Raw genomic sequence first — 21,776 nt, forward strand, 5'->3', positions numbered from 1 at the left:
TTGAGTGAAAAAGAATTTTCTCCGATTAGTCTTAAATGTGCTACTTGCTAACTTCTATTATCTGAAAGTGTAAATAACCGATTCACATCTACTCGTTCAAGATCTCTCATGATCTAAAAGACCTTTAACATATCCCCCCTCAGCCGTCTCTTCTCCAAGCTGAACAGCCCTAACCTCTTCAGCCTTTCCTCATAGGGGAGCTGTTCCATCCCCTTTATCATTTTGGTTGCCCTTTTCTGTACCTTCGCCATCGCAACTATATCAATTTTGATTAAATTTTCTATGCCACTGTAGCATTCACATCCCCAAAACAGAGATCCACCTCCTTGCTTCATGATAAGGATGGTGTGCTGCTCTTCATAACATTTATGGTTGTAACCATAAAGTTCAGTTTTGGCCTCATCACTCCAAATTTAGTTCCAGAAGTTTTGAGGCTTCTCTAGGTGCTGTTTGGCATATTGTAAGCTGGCTATTTTGTGGTTTGGTGCAGCAATTTCTTTCTGGCAACTCTACCATGCAGCCCATTTTTGTTCAAGTATCTCCTTATTGTGCATGCTGAAACACTTACACCACTTTATTTCAGAGAAGCCTGTGTTTCAGTAGAAGTTGCTTTTGGGTTTTTCTTTGCATCCCAACAAATGTTCCTGGCAGTTGTCTGAAATCTTTCTTGGTCTACTTTGGTATTAACAGAACCCATAATTTTCCATTTCTTGATCAGAGTTTGAACAGCACTGATTGGCATTTTCAAATCTTTTGATATCTTATTTTAATTTCCTTTTCCTGATATATAAAGTTGAACCTCTTTTGCTTTCAGATCCTTTGACAGTTCTTTTGCTTTCGCCATGCAGCCATCAAATTCTGTGCAGCCCTGAATGAAATGCACAAGGGTTTCTTAAGAGCTAAGAAACTCAGACTATTTATATATAGACACTAATTACAATCAAACAAGGCACAGGTGTGAATACCTACCCTTCATTGCCATCTCAACCTGTGTGTGTCAACTTGAGTGTATATTATCAGCCCAAACAATCAAGGGTTTGTAAACTTTTGAACAGGACCATTTTATTGTTTAATGATTGTGCTATTCTGTGATGCATAATAGTTTTAATTTGAAACACATTAAAAATAACAGACCTGTTTTGTCTGATCACTCATGTTTTCTTAAAATGCTATACTTATTACAAATTCTGTCAGGGGTATTTAATTTGGGGTAGATTTTAAAAAGGGGCTGAAGTAAGTTGCAGTCCCCGGCACAGCAGCAAATATGGCCGCTGTGCCGGAAGCCTGACCCCGCCCCAAACCTTTTTGCAAGCCCCAGGACTTACATGCGTCCAGGGGCTTTATGCGCGTCACCGGGCCTTTTTAAAATCCGGCCCTTTATGAGCACAACTGTATATTAAATAAAAGAGGGGAAAGAGGAGACCACTGTCTAGCACTTTTTTGCAGTGTGAAAACGTAAGAAATTAAACCAATAGCATACAATCTACTGTTGGGTTCTGAACATAAACATTTGATGATTCTGATAAATATTGGTGCAAACCACTCCAATATCCAAAATTAAAACCATTCTATCCAATTAATGGCTTTTTCCGCATCAACTGACAAAGCCACTAAATGTGCTTCTTTAGAATGGTTACCGACAAAATAGTCTGGCATTCATATATCTGCTGGTTTATGAATACAGTCCAACTCCTTATGCAATCTTAGTACCAATACCTTTGTATATATCTTACAATCAACACTGATAAGTAATATAAGCCTATAATTAAGACACCAAAACAAGATCTTAATCAGGTTTTTCCAATACAATAATTTTAGCCTCACCAAAACAGCCTTTACATTCTACAGAGTTTAAACTTTTATTACTTCAACTGCATAAGTTACAGCATAGGTATACATCTATTTTGAGTAAATAAGCAGGTGCAATGATTTCTCACAAAAGGCTAAATAATAGGATAATACTTGAATAAAATATCAAGGCAAAGAATACAGGTATTAAGAAATAATAATGATACAAACAATGTACAGATCTTGATATCTTACAACAATTTAAAGGGGCTGCTACAAGCATTCATAGAAGTATTGCAGCATCCCTTGATTTCAGACAAGGTCAGAACAAATTGGATGAGATTAATCTTGAGGAGATTCCAAAGGCAATTAAAACTACATTGCTCTTCAAAAGTCCTAATAGATTTTTCATAGAGGTGTATCTGGCTTTTTTGATGCTTTTGGTCCCCAAACTTAAGTTCTCATTTCAAAGTCTGTATTAGCCTTCTATTGAATGTACTATGAGTCCAACTGCTTTATATCATGATCCAATTGTGCAAGAATCTCCCATCTTTATTTTTACTAGCAGCATAATATATAATTACTTCCCATATGGTAACCTTAAAAGCATCCCACCACTTTGTTAAAAAGAAAATATTCCTCACAGGCATTTTGAATTACTCCCACAAAATTAGGTTGTCAGTAATCCTGAATTAAATTGCCACTGAGATTTAAGAGATTGACCACCTATGTAATTTAATAGAAATTGCAACAGCTGCACGATCTGAGATTGTTAATATTGGAATAAAACAAAGCCAATAATAGACTATTGGAAAAAAAAATATATAAAATAAAATATAGTGGAACTGAATAAAATGTATAATCCATATCCTTCAGAAGCTGTAATCTCCAAGCATCTACCAATGCTAATTTTTTTAAAAATTGAACATAACACCTTCCCAGATTTGTTTTAATTTGACAGTAGACAGACAATTAAAAATTAGATCAAGGGGTAAATTTAAATCTCCTCTCAATAATTGGGGCATTACCAACTATAAACACTCAAGCTATATTTCTGAAGAATTTAGGAGTATCCACAGTACGGACATATATATTTAGAAACTCCATTGCTGACCTGTTAATTTCCACATAATCTTGACCCATTTATCTTCATTATCTGATTCTTGTGAGACTAGATTTATTGCAGAACACAAAATTATTCCATTCTTTTTACCCATAGTAGGAGAAAATGCATTAAACACAAAACCATATCATATTAACTTCAAGGATTCCTTATTTGTGAGTCTCCCAGAGAAAAACATCTGGATTCTCTTTTCATAAGAAGCATTAGTATCTTCTTCACTTTATTGCAGTTATTAATTCTTTTAACATTTAAAATAGGAAAGTCCCCATTTAACCAAATAACATAAGTGTACCAAAAGGAGGGACCCCATTTTATGGTGACATTTTCCATAGACTGGCTGTGTCCACAACTGAACATCTTGCCATACATATCCTCATTTCAGATTGTAACTGCGTATGTGGAAAAAATACATAAACCATAACGTAACACTCTGCAACAAGCAGAACAAATGTACCCAAAAAAATACATAAACCATAACATAACACTCTGCAACAAGCAGAACAAATGTACCCAAGAACTAGCAAACATTCAATCTCTATTCACATATGTATTACAATTTCCCTTTCATTTTTTCTTTACCAAGCTTATAAAATAGCCCCCTCAATCATATCAAATCTAAGTACTCTCCAGTGCTACATTTTTAAGAAAAAGTAGAAACTGCTACATCAGTATTCATACTACCGACCGTCCATGTATTTAAAGCAGTTACTCTTAAAGCCAGTGTAAAAAGGAAATTATATTATTGTCCCCATCAACCATGATATTAGCCTTTCTTTTTCTTCTTGCAATCCACAGAACGGATCCTATCTCTTACTCATCAGAATGATCCTCTAGTAACACAACCATATTCATACATATACTCTTTCAGCTGTACTCTAAATTCCAGTGTGGGATTCACAAAGTAGTGGAAAAACCACTGCCTCCGTATTCATACAATTATCCCATCCATATAATTTGAAACAATTACTTTTTTAAACCAATTTAATGAAAGTATAATATCTGCATGACAAGTACAACACCATTTGTTCTCTTTATCCTGCAGCCAACACATCCGGCCACCTTCCTTACTTACCAATATGACTCATCAAAGCACAATCGTACTCATGCTTTCAATAAACTTTATACCAAATACTATCATACCATGAACAAACAGTACAGACTCTGCAGTGGTTGTTTAAATGGTTCAAAGCATAGGAGAAGCAATGGAAAAACAAACAAAAATTATCCTTTGCAAAGCAGTCTCAGATATAACAACCGTGTACAGTCCAAAGTCCAAAAATAACTATTGAGGTTTCAGAAAAATTAGTCACTTTATTTCCATCTCAAATCCTGATAACTCCTTTAAGAGCAGCTGAATCGTCAATGTTTTTTGTCATATTATTGATTGTAGTCCTCATCTTTTCCAGATAGAAAAGTCCATATTTTGAATTCATAACTCAGTTGGCCACACATTACTAGAACTTGCTTGCAACATTGTACAGTCATTTTTGTTAAGATCCAGTACAATAATAACCTTGTGATCTTCATACTGGAGTGGTGACTTCAGTCTAGCCTTCTGTAAAATTTCCAATGCTTCTGGATAGTATAAAATCTTTACAAAAGGCCAGGGAAATCTTGGCATTGAACTCCTAAATGATGGAACTCTGTGTGCTCATTCAACTTTCAAACAGCTGATCAGATTCTAAATCCAGCAATTTCGTCAAAAGCAATTGCATATAAACTATAGGATCTGCTCCTTCCATATTTTCAGGAACTCCCAGGACAAGATGTTTCGACTCCTTCTATTTAAGTGCTCCACATTTTATTTCTTTTTTTCTTTAAAAGGATTATTAATGCTTTACAGATCAAATCTTCCAAAGCGATTTCCAACAAAATAAAACTATCAAATAATCACATAAAATACATGTCATAAAATAATAAAATACTGAATCTTGCTAACTTTCCACTGAAGTTCAAGTAAGCTGTACCCTGCTGAAAACAAAGGTTTCTAATTTGCAAGTTGTACATATTTTTACATAAATAAGTATCCTTCCAGCATTCAAGGTATTGTCGTTTTCCCAACACTTCTATCTTCTGTATCCCTTCAAATTGACTTTTCAACTCAGAAACATCAGTTCCTGTTTCATATACTTTTGCCGAATTCTCCTTCAGTAGCTTTTTGACTTGTAAGGAGTTCTGTCGTCATGGCATGTAGTGAAATCTCAGAATCTTTGCCTGCTGCCATTTTTATGCAGGAGTTGAGGGATCTTGTTTAACGCGTCCTCTGTATAGCATCGCTTTTCATTGACTTATTAAAGAAAGGAAAGTCCCCATTTAACCAAATAACATGTGTACCAAAAGGAGGACTCCATTTAATGGTGGCATTCTCTTTATAAAAATCGTCTTTAGATTGGGAGAAGTAAAACCAACCCAAGGATAGCAAGAGATGGAAAATAAGTTTCAGCAGCTTATCTTGGGCACCAGATTCTCATGCTGCTCGCTAGTGCCCTCCTCATCACCTAGTTACCTTTAGGGAAACAGACCGATTCAGTTCGTTTGTAATCTCAGAGGTCAAAGCTCATTGTAGTGTCATTGAGGTTTGGGGTATGCCTTTAGGTTCTTGATCACCTCATTTGCCACAAAAATCAGCTCTTCAGAGATTAAAAAAAAAAAAAAAAAAAAAAGTTGAAATCTCAGGCAGGTCAGAGCGCATTGTGATACTGAATGATGTTTAAAGCTGCCGTGGCATGCAAATTTCTGAACCAAAGAAGGAAACTACCCTTCATGAAATGTTTACACATCTATTCTTGATGTTTCTGAGAAATTGTTTTCTGCTCTCCAAAAACTGTAGGAAATGTTAAATCTTTAGACAAAAAAATATGCAGGTCAATGTTCAGTAAGTCCGAGAGAGCCGCAAAGTTATCCAGGTGAGCTTACCCAGATGGCTTTAGTTGAATGTTCAGCAGGACAAGTCTCTTGTTGGATACGCTTGGCTAAAGTTTACCTGGGTAACTTTGCTGATCACCGGTTACCTGAATATTGATTTAAAAAAACAAAACAAAAAAAACCACCAACCCTCCCCTCTCCCTTGCTTTTCTCTCTGTCTCCACCATTCGACTTGAAAAACAGCCAAAAGGCCCTGAAGCCACCTGCCTGGGTTCCCCCATCCTACCTTACGCCCGATGTCCCCTCAGTAAAAGATTCCTAAAAATCCATGCGGGTCCCCTGCCCATCTCTCTTGCTATCCAACAATAAAAGATTTTTAAAATGTCCCTGTTGCCCCCTACTTGATGTCTCTTCAACAAAAGATTTCTAAAAGGTCCCTACGGGTCCCTCACTTTCCCTCCCAATGTCTCAGCAGTAAAAGAGTTCTAAGTCTTCCAGCTCCTCTTCCCTCTAGATGTGCCAGCACCCAAAAAGTCAAAGGAAAACATCCCCCAAGCAATCCTCTCCCCTCCCCCCCCACTTCCATCTTCCTGCTCTATCAGCTGTGCCTTCCCTGTCCTGCTTCTCTCACTGCTCAAAATGTCTTTAAAAAGCAAAAAAAAGGATAGTGGAGGCTTTTATGGGCAGGAGGAAGGAGAAGGCATCCATGGGGACTTCTAGGAATTTGTAGTGAGGGGACAACAGAAAGAAGAGCAGACACAGTAAAAGAGTTTTATTTTGTTTTGTTTTGCTTTTTTTTAATCTCTGTTTGAAACCAGGAGACCAGAGGGTGGCGGGGAGGTGGCAGCTAATGGATAGGTAACTTTATGGCAGGTATTTGCCCGTCCTCCGTTATCCGATTAACTTTAGCCGAGGAAACACGGAGTATCACTGCTATCCAGCTACAGTTAAACCCCTGCACCACCTTTTTTTTTTTTTTTAATTGGGTTAAGTTTTAGGCAGGTAATGACTTACCAGGCTAAAACTGAGCCATTCAGCAGGAGCCAATATTTAAAACTTGGAGCTTGTCTGATTTTTAGTTCCACTCTTAGCCGGACAAGCTCTTGGGAATAGTGACCTCATGGCATTTTAAAACTGACTTTCAGGCTATTTGCACTTTTTATCTTTATTTTTTGCCCATTGCTAAATAAGACCCTTTTGGATATAAATCCTGTAGCGTCACTTGCTTACTGCAAAAAAAAAGTTTTTAAAAGTCACAGTTTTCCACATCATTCTTTGTTTACCGCAAATTCTTAAAGTTGGACTTTAACATGTAATAGCATGGTGCTGCAGCTCAGAAGTCAGTATCATACAGCATACTTAAGTGTTATAATTGTTGCACAAATATAGCAAACTTTGACTTTTTGTTCCTACTTACCGTGGTGTTCTATCTTCTTCTGCCGTGAAAGCATTGAGATCCCAGCAGGGCTCTGATCTGAGCTGACCCAGTTATTTTTTTAGTTTTTTATTTTATGTATTTATTTTTTTAATTTGTAGTCCAGAAGAAGGAGCAGGAAGTTTGCAGAGTAACCAGTAAGATAGCGTGTGTTCCGAAAAGTTGTTTCGTGTATATTTGTGTGAATTTGCTGATAAGGCTCGAGCACTACTCACCAAGTCCATACTATATCTGTCTCTTTTTGAAGTACTACATTTAGGAAGTGAAATTCCATATGAAGGCATTATACAAAATTAATTTCTTGTAGTTATTCTAAACACAGAGAAGCAGCAATCTGCTCAGCAAGAGACTTGGCAGAACTGAACTGTTCTACTCTAGAGCAATGTTCCCTCCAAGGAGTGACTAGGTATGAGCAATTATTTTTGTGTGTGTAAGCAACAATTTTTTCTAAACCCATGATTTTTGAGCACCAGTATTACCACTGCATTTCTGTATACAGCACAAAGGAAATGAGCATGTGAGCGACCATGTAAATTGTGAGCGATGCTCTGAAATGTATGAGCGATTGCTCATGCGCTCAGCTAAGAGGGAACTATGCTCTATAGAGTATCATAAAATGTCACACCCGCCAAACGCCTAAGCTTGATGGTGATGTTTGAGACTGCTTGTGTTCTGCAGCCCCAGTCATCACAACTGTTTCTGCAGTCCCTGCCCACCATCCAAAAGTAAACGAGGCAGCAGCATCCGTTAACATCCTGGGTTTTCTTTCCAGATTAAGAACGTATTACACTCTGCGACACTGTTAGGAGATGCCTCCGTTTCCTTCACCGACAACTGTGTGAATGGAATCGAAGCAAACGAAGAACGGATCAACAAGCTAATGAGCGAGTCTTTGATGCTGGTGACAGCGCTCAACCCACACATAGGTAAAAACTGAAGCTATTGCATCTTGTTTGAAAAAGACATTTCTATTAAGATGATAAACAATATGTTAAAGGTCGCCGAGATGATCCGTGGTGTACTGTTAAACACTTGGCTCATCTCTGAAGTCATCCTTCTGTTTCTTCTTAACAACACCATCAGCTTGGGAGAGAGCATGAACTTGCTTTTTAGTTTTGGAGAATAGTCCCAGAGAGAGAGCTAGAGCTTCCTTGCTAAGCTCGGTAAATTTGTTTTTTATTTATTGGTTGTTATAATATATTTTCCACAATTCAGTGCTATCTCCCCCCCACCATGGTATTCTCCTAAAGTTTTCATATGCCACCCAAAGTATTTTGTTTGGGGTGAACACGCACCGGATGTATGCGCAAAGTCTCCTAAACAATGATGCGTAGTGTCTGCTGTGCACTAGAGCTTTTAAAAGGTAAACGTGTCTACCATTATGATCACGAGGCATTGATTTAAAAAAAAAAAAAATATTGATATAAAATGTCTCATATTAAAATCCCTATGAAGGAGAGACACTGGAGGAATATCGTTGAAATATTCTGTCATGTATGTCCTGGAGGTTTGCCGAAACATAGTACAATTCCTGAAAACACGATCAAATTTCAGTATCTTAAGAAAAGAAAAAAAAAACAAATGCCGTTGAGAAAGCATTGAACCAAATGTCTCCTTGACTTTTCAACTGTGGATTTACAAGATGTGGTGCTTTCACAGCGGGGGATGTATCACCGGCCTTGATTACCCTTTATCAGAAGTGGTTGCTAAGAGACCATAAAATTTCTCCCTGACAGTCGTCAACACAACAGTTTTTGCATGCATGGGAGAGGAGAGTGGGAAAAGGAGAAGTAGAGGTGAGGAGAAACAGAGAGGCAGAAGAGGGGAGGATGCAGCTTTGGCAGGGTGCACATAGTTTAATTCTGTTAGCTTGTTGCTTATAAATGTAAATTTATCTTCAGCTCTGTTCATGCTGGGCCATCAAGTAAAATTAAAATAAGCAATTACAAGATTTCCATGGCTTGATCAAGTGTACATGTATGATGATGACTAAACACAAACAGGCTATGAATTTAGGAAGCTCATGCATTGTTTACAGAATTGCAGAGGTAGTCTGTGCATATGAAAAGAGTTTAACATTTTTTTAATCAGTTTTATTCATTCAAGATTTAGATGTGTTATACTATATGGGCTGAATTTTCAAAGCCATTTATGTGCATAAAACCAGATAAGCGCACTGGGAGGCAGAATTAGGGTGGAGTTGAATTTAGGCACATACTTTCTGATGTGAAAAGTATGTGTAAATAAATCTGCCCAAGCTATGCCCTCTAAAGGGGAGATGCAACTTTGTGTGAGTTATTCTGTATGTGAACTGGGCCAATTACCTGGTTAAGTTTGAAAATTGAGGTAAAGTTAGCACACAAAAGGTACGCACACAGTTATAAAATTGCCCTCCCTATGGCCGTGCTCACCTGTATGATCAATCATTCAGTGCATCATGGTCAGTTGCAATTTTTATTACCGAACCTAGGGAACATAAGACATTGAGTGACGTAAAATACTTTATCTGGATTGTACAGGCTAAATCATTTCTAAAGCAACAGCAGTCTGTGCTGAATCCTACCAGTAGGTGGCAGCAAATCTATAACCAACAGTGACCCCATTTTTATCAGGAACAGTTTGAAAAATCCACAAAACAGCAATCCCAATAGGGCACACATCATCATCGTCCTTGCGTAGGACAGGACATGTATAATTTGCTTGTAATAATACAATGAAAACAAGTGCTCTTTTAAATCCATGGCATTTGGTAATCACTAGTGTTAACCAAAAGCAATGCCAGAAAAGTAGCAATTTTTAAATTAATTTTAAATGTTTGTATTTATATTCCACTTTTTGTGACTTTTCAAAGCGAATTAGTAGTAGTTTTCAATTGTGCATTAAAATTAGAAATTAACAGCATTTAGATTACTCACCACATTAAGGACCATATTTAATTTTCAGGCAAGAAAGTGCAAAAAGCCTGCAAGTCAGTTCATTTGAACTTTTTGAAATTAAATCCTGGGTCAAAAGATGCATAATGTCTTGTGAATGTTGGAAGGGAAAACGTTCTTCAGAAAACGCTCATCCAAGCAGAAACATGTGCAAAAAGCTCAGTGACACTATTGCCTCAGTGTTAAAATTAAGAATAAGTGCTTTTTGCAGTAGTTTTTGATTCCAGTAATCAGTTTTGTGGACTGTTTTCTCTTTGAGAATCTGTAGGAAATCCAGGCTTTGGGCAACAGGGGCTATATTTCAAAACCGTGTAAGTAAACTGACTGGCAGGCTTCTTTGTACTTTCCTTGCCCTGCTATTGTGTGAAACTTAAAATGTGGCCTGCAGAGAGTCTATGTAGTTTTGTTTTTATGTCAATTTGTCTTTTAAAGCAACCATTTATATCTGCTGCAAACGCAGTGCCCCATGGAAAACGGGCATTTACATTCTCAGCTCCTTGCAACCTGGCACAGTACAGAGAGAATGAGTAAATAAATGCAAGGAGTGACCGTATTTCCATTAGAATCTTCCAGAACCTTTTTTTTTTTACAGTGTGTATTTTCTTGAGTAGCTTGTTATAAAATTCCATAGGGAATTTGTACATGAGAATGTGCACGTAACCCCATTTCACATGTACTTTTATGTGCTCGGGGCAGAGTTGGGATTTATGGACATACTTTTTCATTTTAAAGTATGAACAGACCAAAAAAAGCAAAGAGCAGAAAATTAAGAGTCCAATACTTTGTGGAGTAATAAACAAGTTTCTTCTTTTTATTATTATAATCCTTTTTAAGCGGCTACTCCCAGAGCTCAAGTGAAATAAATCAGTTTTCAACCAGGTCCCCCGACACGGACCGTGTTTCGCTTAGAGCTGCGTCGGGAGGGACTGAGTACAGTGTATTATTTCAACCACTACAAACAAACAGAATCATTTATATTAATAAATAAACTACAGGACTCATACACAGGCAAAACATATTTGTTAAAGCCGGGACACATACTTTCACTCAGGTCCTGTTTAGTATAAAGGGAGAGTGAGCACGGCTTACAGAAACGCTCATTTAAAGAACTGTAAAATTGGCGCAAAGCAAACAACCAATCAGAGGATGACAACATGAGTGACTCCAACCAATCAGGGAATACTAACACAAAGAATACAGTCAAAGGAAGCGGAACCATTCAATTTCATTATTCAACCCATTCGGGGCTAAACAATCCAACTGAAAGATCCATTTCTGTTCCCTGTGTGTAAGAATTTCAGCAAAGTTCCCACAGCGTGATGGGGGAACCATAATGTCTATAACCAGAAATGTAAGATCCATTTCCGAGTGTCCAAATGCCGTCCAATGGGGGACCAAAGGGGCCATATCTCGATTAGTGTGTATGTTAGATCGATGTTCAATTATTCTGGTGCAGATCGATCTTATAGTTTTGCCTACATATAACTTTGGGCATGGACATATAATCACGTAGATAACCCCCCGCAAAGAACATGTGGCAGAAAATTTTAAATCGTATGTATGCTGGGTAACAGGATGTTGAAAAGTATTACCAGAAATTGCATGGGAATGACCGCAAGAGTTAAAACCAGAAGTTTAAAGGGTGAGCCAGAGTAATATTGGTGAAGTGTGTGTGTACCAATCGATCCCTCAGGTTTCAGCCACGTCGGAAAGAAAATGTCAATGGAAAATTCAAACAAGTATGTAATGACAATATATACCAATGGCGTCTAATGATGGTAGTTAGGTCACGCGTATGGATAGAAAAGGGCAAAATACAGTTAATGCAACCATCCAAAGAGCATAAGCAGTGCTCGCTCTCCCTTTATACTAAACAGGACCTGAGTGAAGGTATGTGTCCCGGCTTTAACAAATATGTTTTGCCTGTGTATGAGTCCTGTAGTTTATTTATTAATATAAATTATTCTGTTTTTTGAAGTGGTTGAAATAATACACTGTACTCAGTCCCTCCCGACGCAGCTCTAAGCGAAACACGGTCCGTGTCGGGGGACCTGGTTGAAAACTGATTTATTGCACTTGAGCTCTGGGAGTAGCCGCTTAAAAAGGATTATAATAATAAAAAGAAGAAACTTGTTTATTACTCCACGAAGTATTGGACTCTTTCAATTTTCTGCTCTTTGCTTTTTTTGGTGTGTTTATTCACGATTTGGAGAGCAGATTTTCTTCCATTGTGTGTTGGATTTCTCATTTTAAAGTTATGTACATAAATTAACCAGCACAAGAGGAGGTCTAATCTTATACGGATTAGTTTGTGTGGGTTCTTTAGGGATAATTTTCAAAGCAAACTTCTGCGCACAAGTTCGCTTTGAAAATAAATCTACTTTATCAGCTTTTTAGCAATGCATTAGTTACACGGGTTGTTGGAAAAACCCCTCCCAATGACTAACCGAATGTTGCCTCTTTCGAAACTCGATGCTGCTGATATATAGTTAGGCCCTATTCATCCTCTGGGGTTAAAAATACTTTGTAGATATTAAAAAAAAAAAAAAAAAAAAGTAAATTTCCTTTGTTTACGTGGTGCATCCATTTTAGCACAGCCAACTTTCAGGGTAACTGTTTCATCCTGCTCCAAACAGTTTTTCCTTTTATACTTGCTAAAAAGGTTAAAACTGGGAAGGATTGGGGGAAGGCAGGGCAAATAGGAAGAAGCCCATGCCCTTTTTGCTTTGTCCACATTCATGATTTGACATTGAATCAATACGGAAGTGATTGGAAGCGCCGTGGAATGTAACGTGGCTTTTCAGAGAGCAGAGCAGTAATCCTCTTTCCAGCTGGTAGCTTTCAAATAAAGCCCTTATACTTCAGTCTTCAAACTGAGCTTTTCAGGCAGAGTAATCCTCGTGCCTCAAGCAAGAGAGAGACATCTCTAGGAAAGTGGTCTTCTTGCTGTCAACTGGCTCCCCTTTGTCCATGTGCTTATTTAAAAACCTCTGATTGCTTTGGTAGGTTAATAAGATAGAACTTCACTTTTCAGAAGCCATTCATTCACATGTTTACTTATTTACCTAATAGGTTTTTGTTTTTTAATTTTAGACTGTCAGTTTGCCAGGAACATAGGTTAGATTTATTTCTTTGTCACCTCTGGAGCCTTTTTTTTTTTTTTTTCCAGATTGCTATTACATTATCAGTCCTCTGGCATCAAGACTTTCTAGTGATAGGTTATGCACTACTGTTAGTAGCTGTGAAATTTCATATTTAAGTTTTTTTGGAGTTCACAGGGGAATGCCATGTGGTCCTGGTGACTTGCTACTATTCAGTTTTAACAGTTTTGTTCTAAAACTGTCTGTACTATAACCGAAGTTTAAGCTAGTTCTTCATCTACGCCTCCTGAAAAGAAGACTGTGGTTAGGAATCTTTTCTACATGGGCAGTTAGAGTCATTTCCACATGACTATTCACAAAGACAACTGGAATAAATTAAAGTGGTAATAGACATTTAAGTTCATCTGCAACCTGGGAGATTAATTGTGTCAGTGGGGATGTGACTTTGTGCTAATGACATTCACAGGTAGCAGTGTAAATTTACAATTTGGTTGTATGCTTCCCCTTTTAAGTAAAGCAGACATAAAAGTAGGATGAGACTGCAGTTTACACAGGAAAGACAATTCACAGATGAGAGGGCAGGCTGTTAAGTTGCAGGGAGGAAACATGAGAAAATAGTGAGGAGGGGAGGGGAGGAGGTAGATGCCTGGAATATCCTACCTGCAGAGGCAATAGCAGCCAGAAGAGCAAGGGAATCTAAACGTGGTTGGAACAGATGTGCAAAGCAAAATGGTCTGTTTACAGATGAAGGTGAAATGTAGAAGAAATAAAGGAGGGGACTTGAGTTTACTCAAGTCATATGGAACTCTAAGAGAGCCAAAGATGGGAAAATACAAGCCAGAGGGCGGTAAGGCTGAGGTAACCTGCGCAGAGCAGCCATAGTTAGAAACCTAACATTTAACGAGCAGGGGGCAACTGGCTGTTCAGAGAACAGCATCACTGTCCTTGGCAGAACATAACATCAGTAATCAACTGGTCCTTATCTGCAGTCATCTTCATCTGTTAGAGCAGGGTGGCCAGCTCCAAGCCCCAAGAGTCACAAACAGGCCATGTTTTCAGGAATTTTTTTTTTTTTTTATAAAAAGCTTTCTATGTATTTAAATAGAACTATAGGTTAACATGAAATTTTTAGGTTTAAGCATGTTTGCTTTTTTTTTGTTTGTTTTTTTATCCAGCTGAATTTTAAGTTTTTTTTATCAGAGGTATTTGTTTATGAATTTTCAAATGAATGTCTTTTTTTTTTTTTATTTCCTTAACCACATTTTCATTATTTCAGTCCAGTTTTATCTTGAGTTTTATCTGTTTTGGTCTTACCTTTTATGACATGCTTTGCATTCTGTTATGTATGTGTAACTCTTTCAGGGGAGGTTTAAGTCCCAAGGGGCACGCATGCTTATTTTTACTCTTCAAGGCATGCATCTGGCTAGCACTCATCCCATAAGTGGATCCTTTCTGTGGGGGGAAGCTCTCGCTTATGGCCCAGGCGATGGTGTTGTTGCTCCCTGTGTGGTGTTAGATGCTGCATCTGAAAGGGTGAGATGCTGGGACATACCAGGCAGGTCAAGGCCAGTGGGTGTAAGTTCATTTATCCATAAAAGTGACACTACAGCTGATTGATGTACAGCGGTAATTTTCTTCTTCTGGGTAGGCGTCCTTTACCTCAGGTATCTGGGTAAAGCTGCCCATGGTGATTTTACAGCTTTCCTAGCGAGCCAAACAGGAATCCTATTGGAGGGGATCCCCTCAAACAAGAAAAGTCCCACCTGAATCCAGTTCATTCACAGCCACCCAGCCTGGGGTCCTATAGGGTGGAGATCTGGTCTGAAATCTCCAGAGATCTTGGTCCTTACTTATCAGTATTAATGCCTGTACCTTCTCGTGCAGGAAAAGTCTTTAGAGCCCAGGAACCTGGCTATCCCAGTCCTGGATCCCCATGGGGAGGGGTGAGTCAAAAACCTCCCCACAAAACAATTTAGGAATACTTGCTTAATGCAAATATCACGCACTGACTGCTGCTTTACTGTCACTGGTCTTGCTCCATCCAGGGAGTGGATTAGAGTTCACAGGTCTTCAGATCTTGTCCTTTGTGTTAAGGGGGACCCTTCTCCAAAGGGTACAAGGTTTATGCAACCATCCCTTCTAAAAACAGGCTACATCTTCAGCCATCAAAATCTCATGCAGGGAAGAGGGATTCAGTTTTGTAAGGAACTGGGGAAATTTTGGGGGAAGGGGGAGACTTTTCCAAAAGGATGGGCTCTACCTTAACCAGAGTGGCACCAAACTGCTGGCACTAACTTTTAAAAAGGAGACAGAGCAGCTTTTAAACTAGAACAAGGGGGAAAGCAGACAGTCACTCAGCAGTGCATGGTTCGGAAGAATGTATCTTTGAAGGATACTAATGAAACAGGAGAGTTGGGGCATCCCAACAGAGAGGTTCCATTAAATGCAAACATAGATCATATACCTATATGTAAAAAATCACCAAAGATAATGATTTCCAAATCATCCCTCTCAAATGAAAAACAGGTTGTTAATAAAAACAAAAATCACACTTTGAAATGTCTGTATGCCAATGCCAGAAGTCTAAGAAGTAAGATGGGAGAGTTTAGAGTGTATAGCAGTAAATGATGACATTGACATAATTGGCATCATAGAGACCTGCTGGAAGGAAGATAACCAATGGGACAGTGCTATATCAAGGTATAAAAATTATATCTCAATGATAGGGAGGATCAAATTGGTGGTGGTGTGGCACTTTATGTCCAGGAGGGTATAGAGTCCAACAGGATAAAGATCGTACAAGAGACTAAATGCTCAGTAGAATCTATATGGGTAGAAATCCCATGTGTGTTGGATAAGAGTATAGTGATAGGAGTATACTACTGTCCACCTGGACAAAATGGTCAGACAGATGATGAAATGCTTAGAGAAATCAGGGAAGCTAACCAATTTGGCAGTGCAGTAATAATGGGAGATTTCAATTACCCCAATCTTGACTGAGTAAATGTAACATCAGGACATATTAGAGACATAAAGTTCTTGGATGTAATAAATGACTGCTTCATGGAGCAATTGTTTCAGGAACCAACAAGAGGGAGCTATTTTAGATTTAATTCTTAATAGAACACAGGACTTGGTGAGAGAGATAACGGTGGTGGGGTCACTTGGCAATAGTGATCATAACATGATCAAATTCGAACTAATAACTGGAAGGGGAACAATAAGTAAATCTACAGCTCTAACTCTAAATTTTCAAAAGGGAAACTTTGATAAAATGAGGAAAATTAGAAAAAAAACCTGAAAGGTGCAGCTGTAAAGGTTAAGTGTTCAACAGGTGTGGACATTGTTTAAAAATACAATCCTAGAGGCACAGTCCAGATGTATTCCGCGCATTAAGGGGCGGATTTTCAGAGCCCTGCTCGCGTAAATCCGCCCAAAACCGGGCGGATTTACGCGAGCAGGGCCCTGCGCGCCGGGAAGCCTATTTTACATAGGCCTCCCGGCGCGCGCAGAGCCCCGGGACTCGCGTAAGTCCCGGGGTTCTCGGAGGGGGGCGTGTCGGGGGCGTGTCGGGGGGGCGGGCCCGGTCGTCGCGGCGTTCCGGGGGCGTGTCGGCAGCGTTTTGGGGGCGGGTACGGGGGCATGGCTACGGCCCGGGGGCGTGGCCGCGCCCTCCGTACCCGCCCCCAGGTCGCGGCCCGGCGCGCAGCAGGCCCGCTGGCGCGCGGGGATTTACGTCTTCCTCCGGGAGGCGTAAATCCCCCGACAAAGGTAAGGGGGGGGTGTAGACAGGGCCGGGTGGGTGGGTTAGGTAGGGGAAGGGAGGGTAAGGTGAGGGGAGGGCAAAGGAAAGTTCCCTCCGAGGCCGCTCCGATTTCGGAGCGGCCTTGGAGGGAACGGGGGGAGGCAGCGCGGCTCGGCGCGCGCAGGCTATACAAAATCGATAGCCTTGCGCGCACCGATCCAGGATTTTAGTGGATACGCGCGGCTCCGCGCGTATCTACTAAAATCCAGCGTACTTTTGCTTGAGTCTGATGCGCAAGCAAAAGTAGGCTGATCGCGCTTCTTTTAAAATCTACCCCTAAGAAAGGTGGAAGGGAGGCAAAACAATTACCAGAATGCTTAAACGATGAGGTGAAAGAGGCTATTTTAGCCAAAATAACATCCTTCAAAAATTGGAAGAAGGATCCATCTGAGGAAAATAGGAAAAAGCATAAGCATTATCTAGTTAAGTGTAAAACATTGATGAGACAGGCGAAGAGAGAATTTGAAATGAAGTTGGCCATAGAGGCAAAAACTCATGATACAATTTTTTAAAAATATATCCAAAGCAAGAAACCTGTGAGGGAATCTGTTGGACAATTAGAAGACCGAGGATTTAAAGGGGCTCTTAGGGAAGATAAGGCCATTGTAGAAAGACTAAATTAATTCTTTGCTTCTGTGTTTACTAATGAGGATGTTGGGGAAATACTAGTTCCGGAGATGGTTTTCAAGGGTGATGAGTCAGATGAACTAAACCAAATTACTGTGAACCTGGAAGATGTAGTAGGCCAGGTTGACAAACTAAAGAGTAGCAAATCACGTGGACTGGATGGTATGCATCCTAGGGTTCTGAAGGAACTAAAAAATAAAATTTCAGATCTATTACTTAAAATTTGTAACCTATCATTAAAATCATCCATTGTAAAGACTGGAGGGTGGCCAATGTAACCCCAATATTTAAAAAGGGCTCCAGGGACGATCCGGGAAACTAAAGACCAGTGAGCCTGACGTCAGCGCTGGGAAAAATAGTGGAAACTATTCTAAAGATCAAAATCACAGAGCATATAGAAAGATGGTTTAATGGAACACAGTCAACATGGATTTACCCAAGGCAAGTCTTGCCTAACAAACCTGCTTCATTTTTTTGAAGGGATTAATAAACATGTGGGTAAATGTGAACCAGTAGATGTAGAGATTTGGATTTTCAGAAGGCGTTTCACAAAGTCCCTCATGAGAGGCTTCTAAGAAAACTAAAATGTCATGGGCTAGAAGGCGATGTCCTTTCGTGGATTACAAACTGGTTAAAAGACAGGAAACAGGATTAAATGGTCAATTTTCTCAGTGGAAAAGGATAAACAGTGGAGTGCCTCAGGGATCTGTACTTGGACCGGGGCTTTACAATATATTTATAAATGATCTGGAAAGGAATCCGACGAGTGAGGTTATCCAATTTGCGGATGATACAAAATTATTCAGAGTAGTTAAATCACAAGCGGAATGTGATAAATTGCAGGAGGATCTTGTGAGAATGGAAGATTGGGCACCAAATGGCAGATGAAATTTAATGTAGACAAGCACAAGGTGTTGCATATAGGGAAGAATAATACCTGCTATAATTACACGTTAGATTCCATATTAGGAGCTACCACCCAGAAAAATGATCTAGGCATCATAGTGGATAATACATTGAAATCTTCGGCTCAGTGTGCTGCAGCAGTCAAAAAAGCAAACAATGTTAGGAATTATTAGGAAGGGAAAGGTTAATAAAACAGAAAATGTCATAATGCCTCTGTATTGCTCCATGGTGAGACTGCACCTTGAGTATTGTGTACAGTTTTGGTCACCGCATCTCAAAAAAGATATAGTTGCACTGGAAAAGGTACAGAGATGGGTGACCAAAATGATAAAGGGGATGGAACAGCTCCTCTATGAGGAAAGGCTGAAGAGGTCAGGGCTGTTAAGCTTGGAGAAGAGATGGCTGAGGGGGGATATGATAGAGGTCTTTAAAACCATGAGAGGTCTTGAACGAGTAGTTGTGAATTGGTTATTTACACTTTTGGATAATAGAAGGACTAGGGGGCATTCCATGAAGTTAGCAAGTAGCACATTTAAGACTAATCTGAGAAAATTCTTTTTCACTCAACGCACAATTAAGCTCTGGAATTTGTAGCCAGGGGATATGGTTAGTGCAGTTAGTGTAGATGGGTTCAAAAAAGGTTTGGATAAGTTCTTGGAGGAGAAGTCCATTACCTGCTATTGAGTTGACTTAGAAAATAACCACTGCTCTTAGTAGCAACTGTAACATAGAATAGACTTAGTTTTTGGGACCTTGCCAGGTTCTTACGGCCTGGATTGGCCACTGATAGAGAAAGAATGCTGAGCTTGATGGACCTTTGGTCTGACCCAGCATGGCACCTTCTTATGTTCTGTGCATTCTGTATGAGTACATTTTTACATGCACAGGTGAGAGATATTCAGGGCCTGGAGTCTGGGCAGAGGTAGGACTTCCATGCTTACTTTTCATTTAAAAAAAAATACCACACACATTTTCTTGGCAAAACTACACACACCAAATAGATGTAATTGTCTGTGCCAGGATAATTTTCAAACGAAATTACATGCATCGTTTCCCTTTGAAAATTGGTGTAACTTGGGTGCATAACAGGCTGCTGTAAAAGACCCCCTTAAGGCCATGCTTAGAACTGGAGCTTATTTAGTTTAGTTCAATTATTTTGATTAATCACCTTATTCCCCCCCCTACCCCCCACCCCTCTTTTTCTGCCAGTGGTAGAAAAAACATTTTTAAAAACTTGAATAAAAGAAATGCTTAATCGAAATATCTGCTCATGTTGCTTTGTGAAACATCAGAATTTATTCTTCACTCCAGTTCCTGCCCCTGAGGAAGATGCTGGGATATCTGCAGCTTCAGTGGGGGAGAGAAAGTGTAGTTCATTCAGTGGGGACAGCCAGTGGGCATTGCTGTCGAGTAAATTCTTAGCTTCTGTCTGTCACAAGAAACTATTGCGCTGTCATCTCGTGTGGGTAAAACAGAAAGAGGGATAGCCAGCGGTTTATGTGACCGATCTTGCAGATTTGTATTGGGGGAATGGGTCACTGTTTCAGCTATTGTCCTTCAGACATGTTGTTAATATACGACTCTGTCTACACAGTAGCCATTAATATCACCTGTCACTTTTCATGCAAACATATGTCACCATGCTGCTGACCCATCTATAGTAAATCTTTTCTTCCTCCACCCTTGCTCAGTGCTCTAGCAGAAAGCTAATGGATGCATTATTCCATCTCACTGCACTGCACTACTGATGTTTGTGTAGCTCTTTGAGGTCCTTTATGGATGAAAAGTACTACACAGATCCATGTTATGCTTACACAAATGTAAGTACAGCATGTCTTTGTTGGGAAGTATAGAAACGAATATTTGATTGGGTAATGCAGGTAAAGCGCTTGGAATTTCAATATACTTGAGCATGTTTAATGAGAGTGAGTAGAGAGACTTTCTTTCTGCATGTGATAGATAAACAGCAGTTTTCCTTGTCACGGTTTTTCTTATTGTACCTAATGCAAGTTAGCCATGTTCGTGTTTCAATTGTTTTGAACAAAATTTGCTCAGGAGTGATATTGCTTAACTGTTTAACTAATCTGAAAAGCTTGCCCGTATCCTCATTTTATATTTGTTCAAAGACTTGATGTGATTTTTTTTATTGCACGAAAGCCCAAATTCATATCTGCTTACTCCTGAAGACTTGCAGACAAAATGGGAACGAACAATTCATAACATTTTATCTTAAAAGTAAAATGCAGAGAAGTTATTTAAATATTGATCACAGGATATGTTATGCATACCCTGGATGTTTGGAGTTTGTGTGTATGTACACAGGATATAGGTAACACATGTTTGTATTTTATGAGATTGATGTTACATGTATATGCATGTTTACATTTTTTCAAAGTCGAGGATGTGCAAACTAGAGAAAAGGTCATTTATCCTCTACCTACTCCTTGACCCAAAGTAGTGTTTTGAATGTTGTAGTTCAACTGCATTTTTTTTTGTTCTGTTTTCACCACAGGATATGATAAAGCAGCCATTATTGCCAAGACAGCTCACAAAGAAGGCTTAACACTTAAAGAAACTGCTATTAAACTTGGATTTGTAACAGCAGAAGAGTTTAACCAGTGGGTAAAGCCCGAAGACATGCTTGGCCCTAAGTGATATAATTAAGTATAATTAGCCAAAATAAGAAAGAAATGGTGTAAAAATAAAATATTTTGCTGTGCACATACTGATGTTCATTCTTCGTGTTTCCTTGGAAAATGATATCCTGCTGTTGTGTTTATGGCATTTTATTTTGGGAGAAAAATGGGTTGCTTGCATAAAATTTCTTTAGAAAGAACAATACATGAGCCACCTTGGAAAGGTCATAAGGTTGATTTGCTTGCTGCATGCATTTTATGCAAAAAAAAAATGTACTAGATGACCAGTAGGCTAAGGCTAAGGACCCAATCCATGTTCTTAGGTTATAGAGATTTTACATGCTGCAAACAAAAATAAACACATTGGCTAATTAGAGAAAAAAACACCAGTGGATTTGATGGTTTGAATTGGGCCCTATAAGTCCATACAGAGTAGCTATAAGCTACAGTACTAAAGATCAGCTTGTTACTTTGAATGCTCCTCAGTTTGCTTGTTTTCCTGTTTATGGATTAATTTTTTTTTAATGTGCTATCTTTTATATATGATTTTGTTTTTT

The 21,776-nt window shown here is 39.1% G+C and overlaps 1 protein-coding gene across 2 annotated transcripts in view; it reads left to right on the top strand.

The window, feature by feature from the left end:
• Nucleotides 1-21,308, top strand: part of FH (fumarate hydratase) — a 146,030-nt gene extending 124,722 nt beyond the window's left edge. For both annotated transcript variants that reach the window (XM_029594019.1, XM_029594020.1), the window contains exons 9-10: nt 7,984-8,137; nt 21,096-21,308. In XM_029594019.1, coding sequence (XP_029449879.1) covers nt 7,984-8,137; nt 21,096-21,238 — 297 coding nt within the window. In that variant the 3' untranslated portion in view covers nt 21,239-21,308. The remainder of the gene's footprint in view (nt 1-7,983; nt 8,138-21,095) is intronic.
• Nucleotides 21,309-21,776: the final 468 nt, after the last annotated feature.

Source organism: Rhinatrema bivittatum, chromosome 3 (genome assembly GCF_901001135.1).
Source record: "Rhinatrema bivittatum chromosome 3, aRhiBiv1.1, whole genome shotgun sequence".
Taxonomy (NCBI): domain Eukaryota; kingdom Metazoa; phylum Chordata; class Amphibia; order Gymnophiona; family Rhinatrematidae; genus Rhinatrema; species Rhinatrema bivittatum.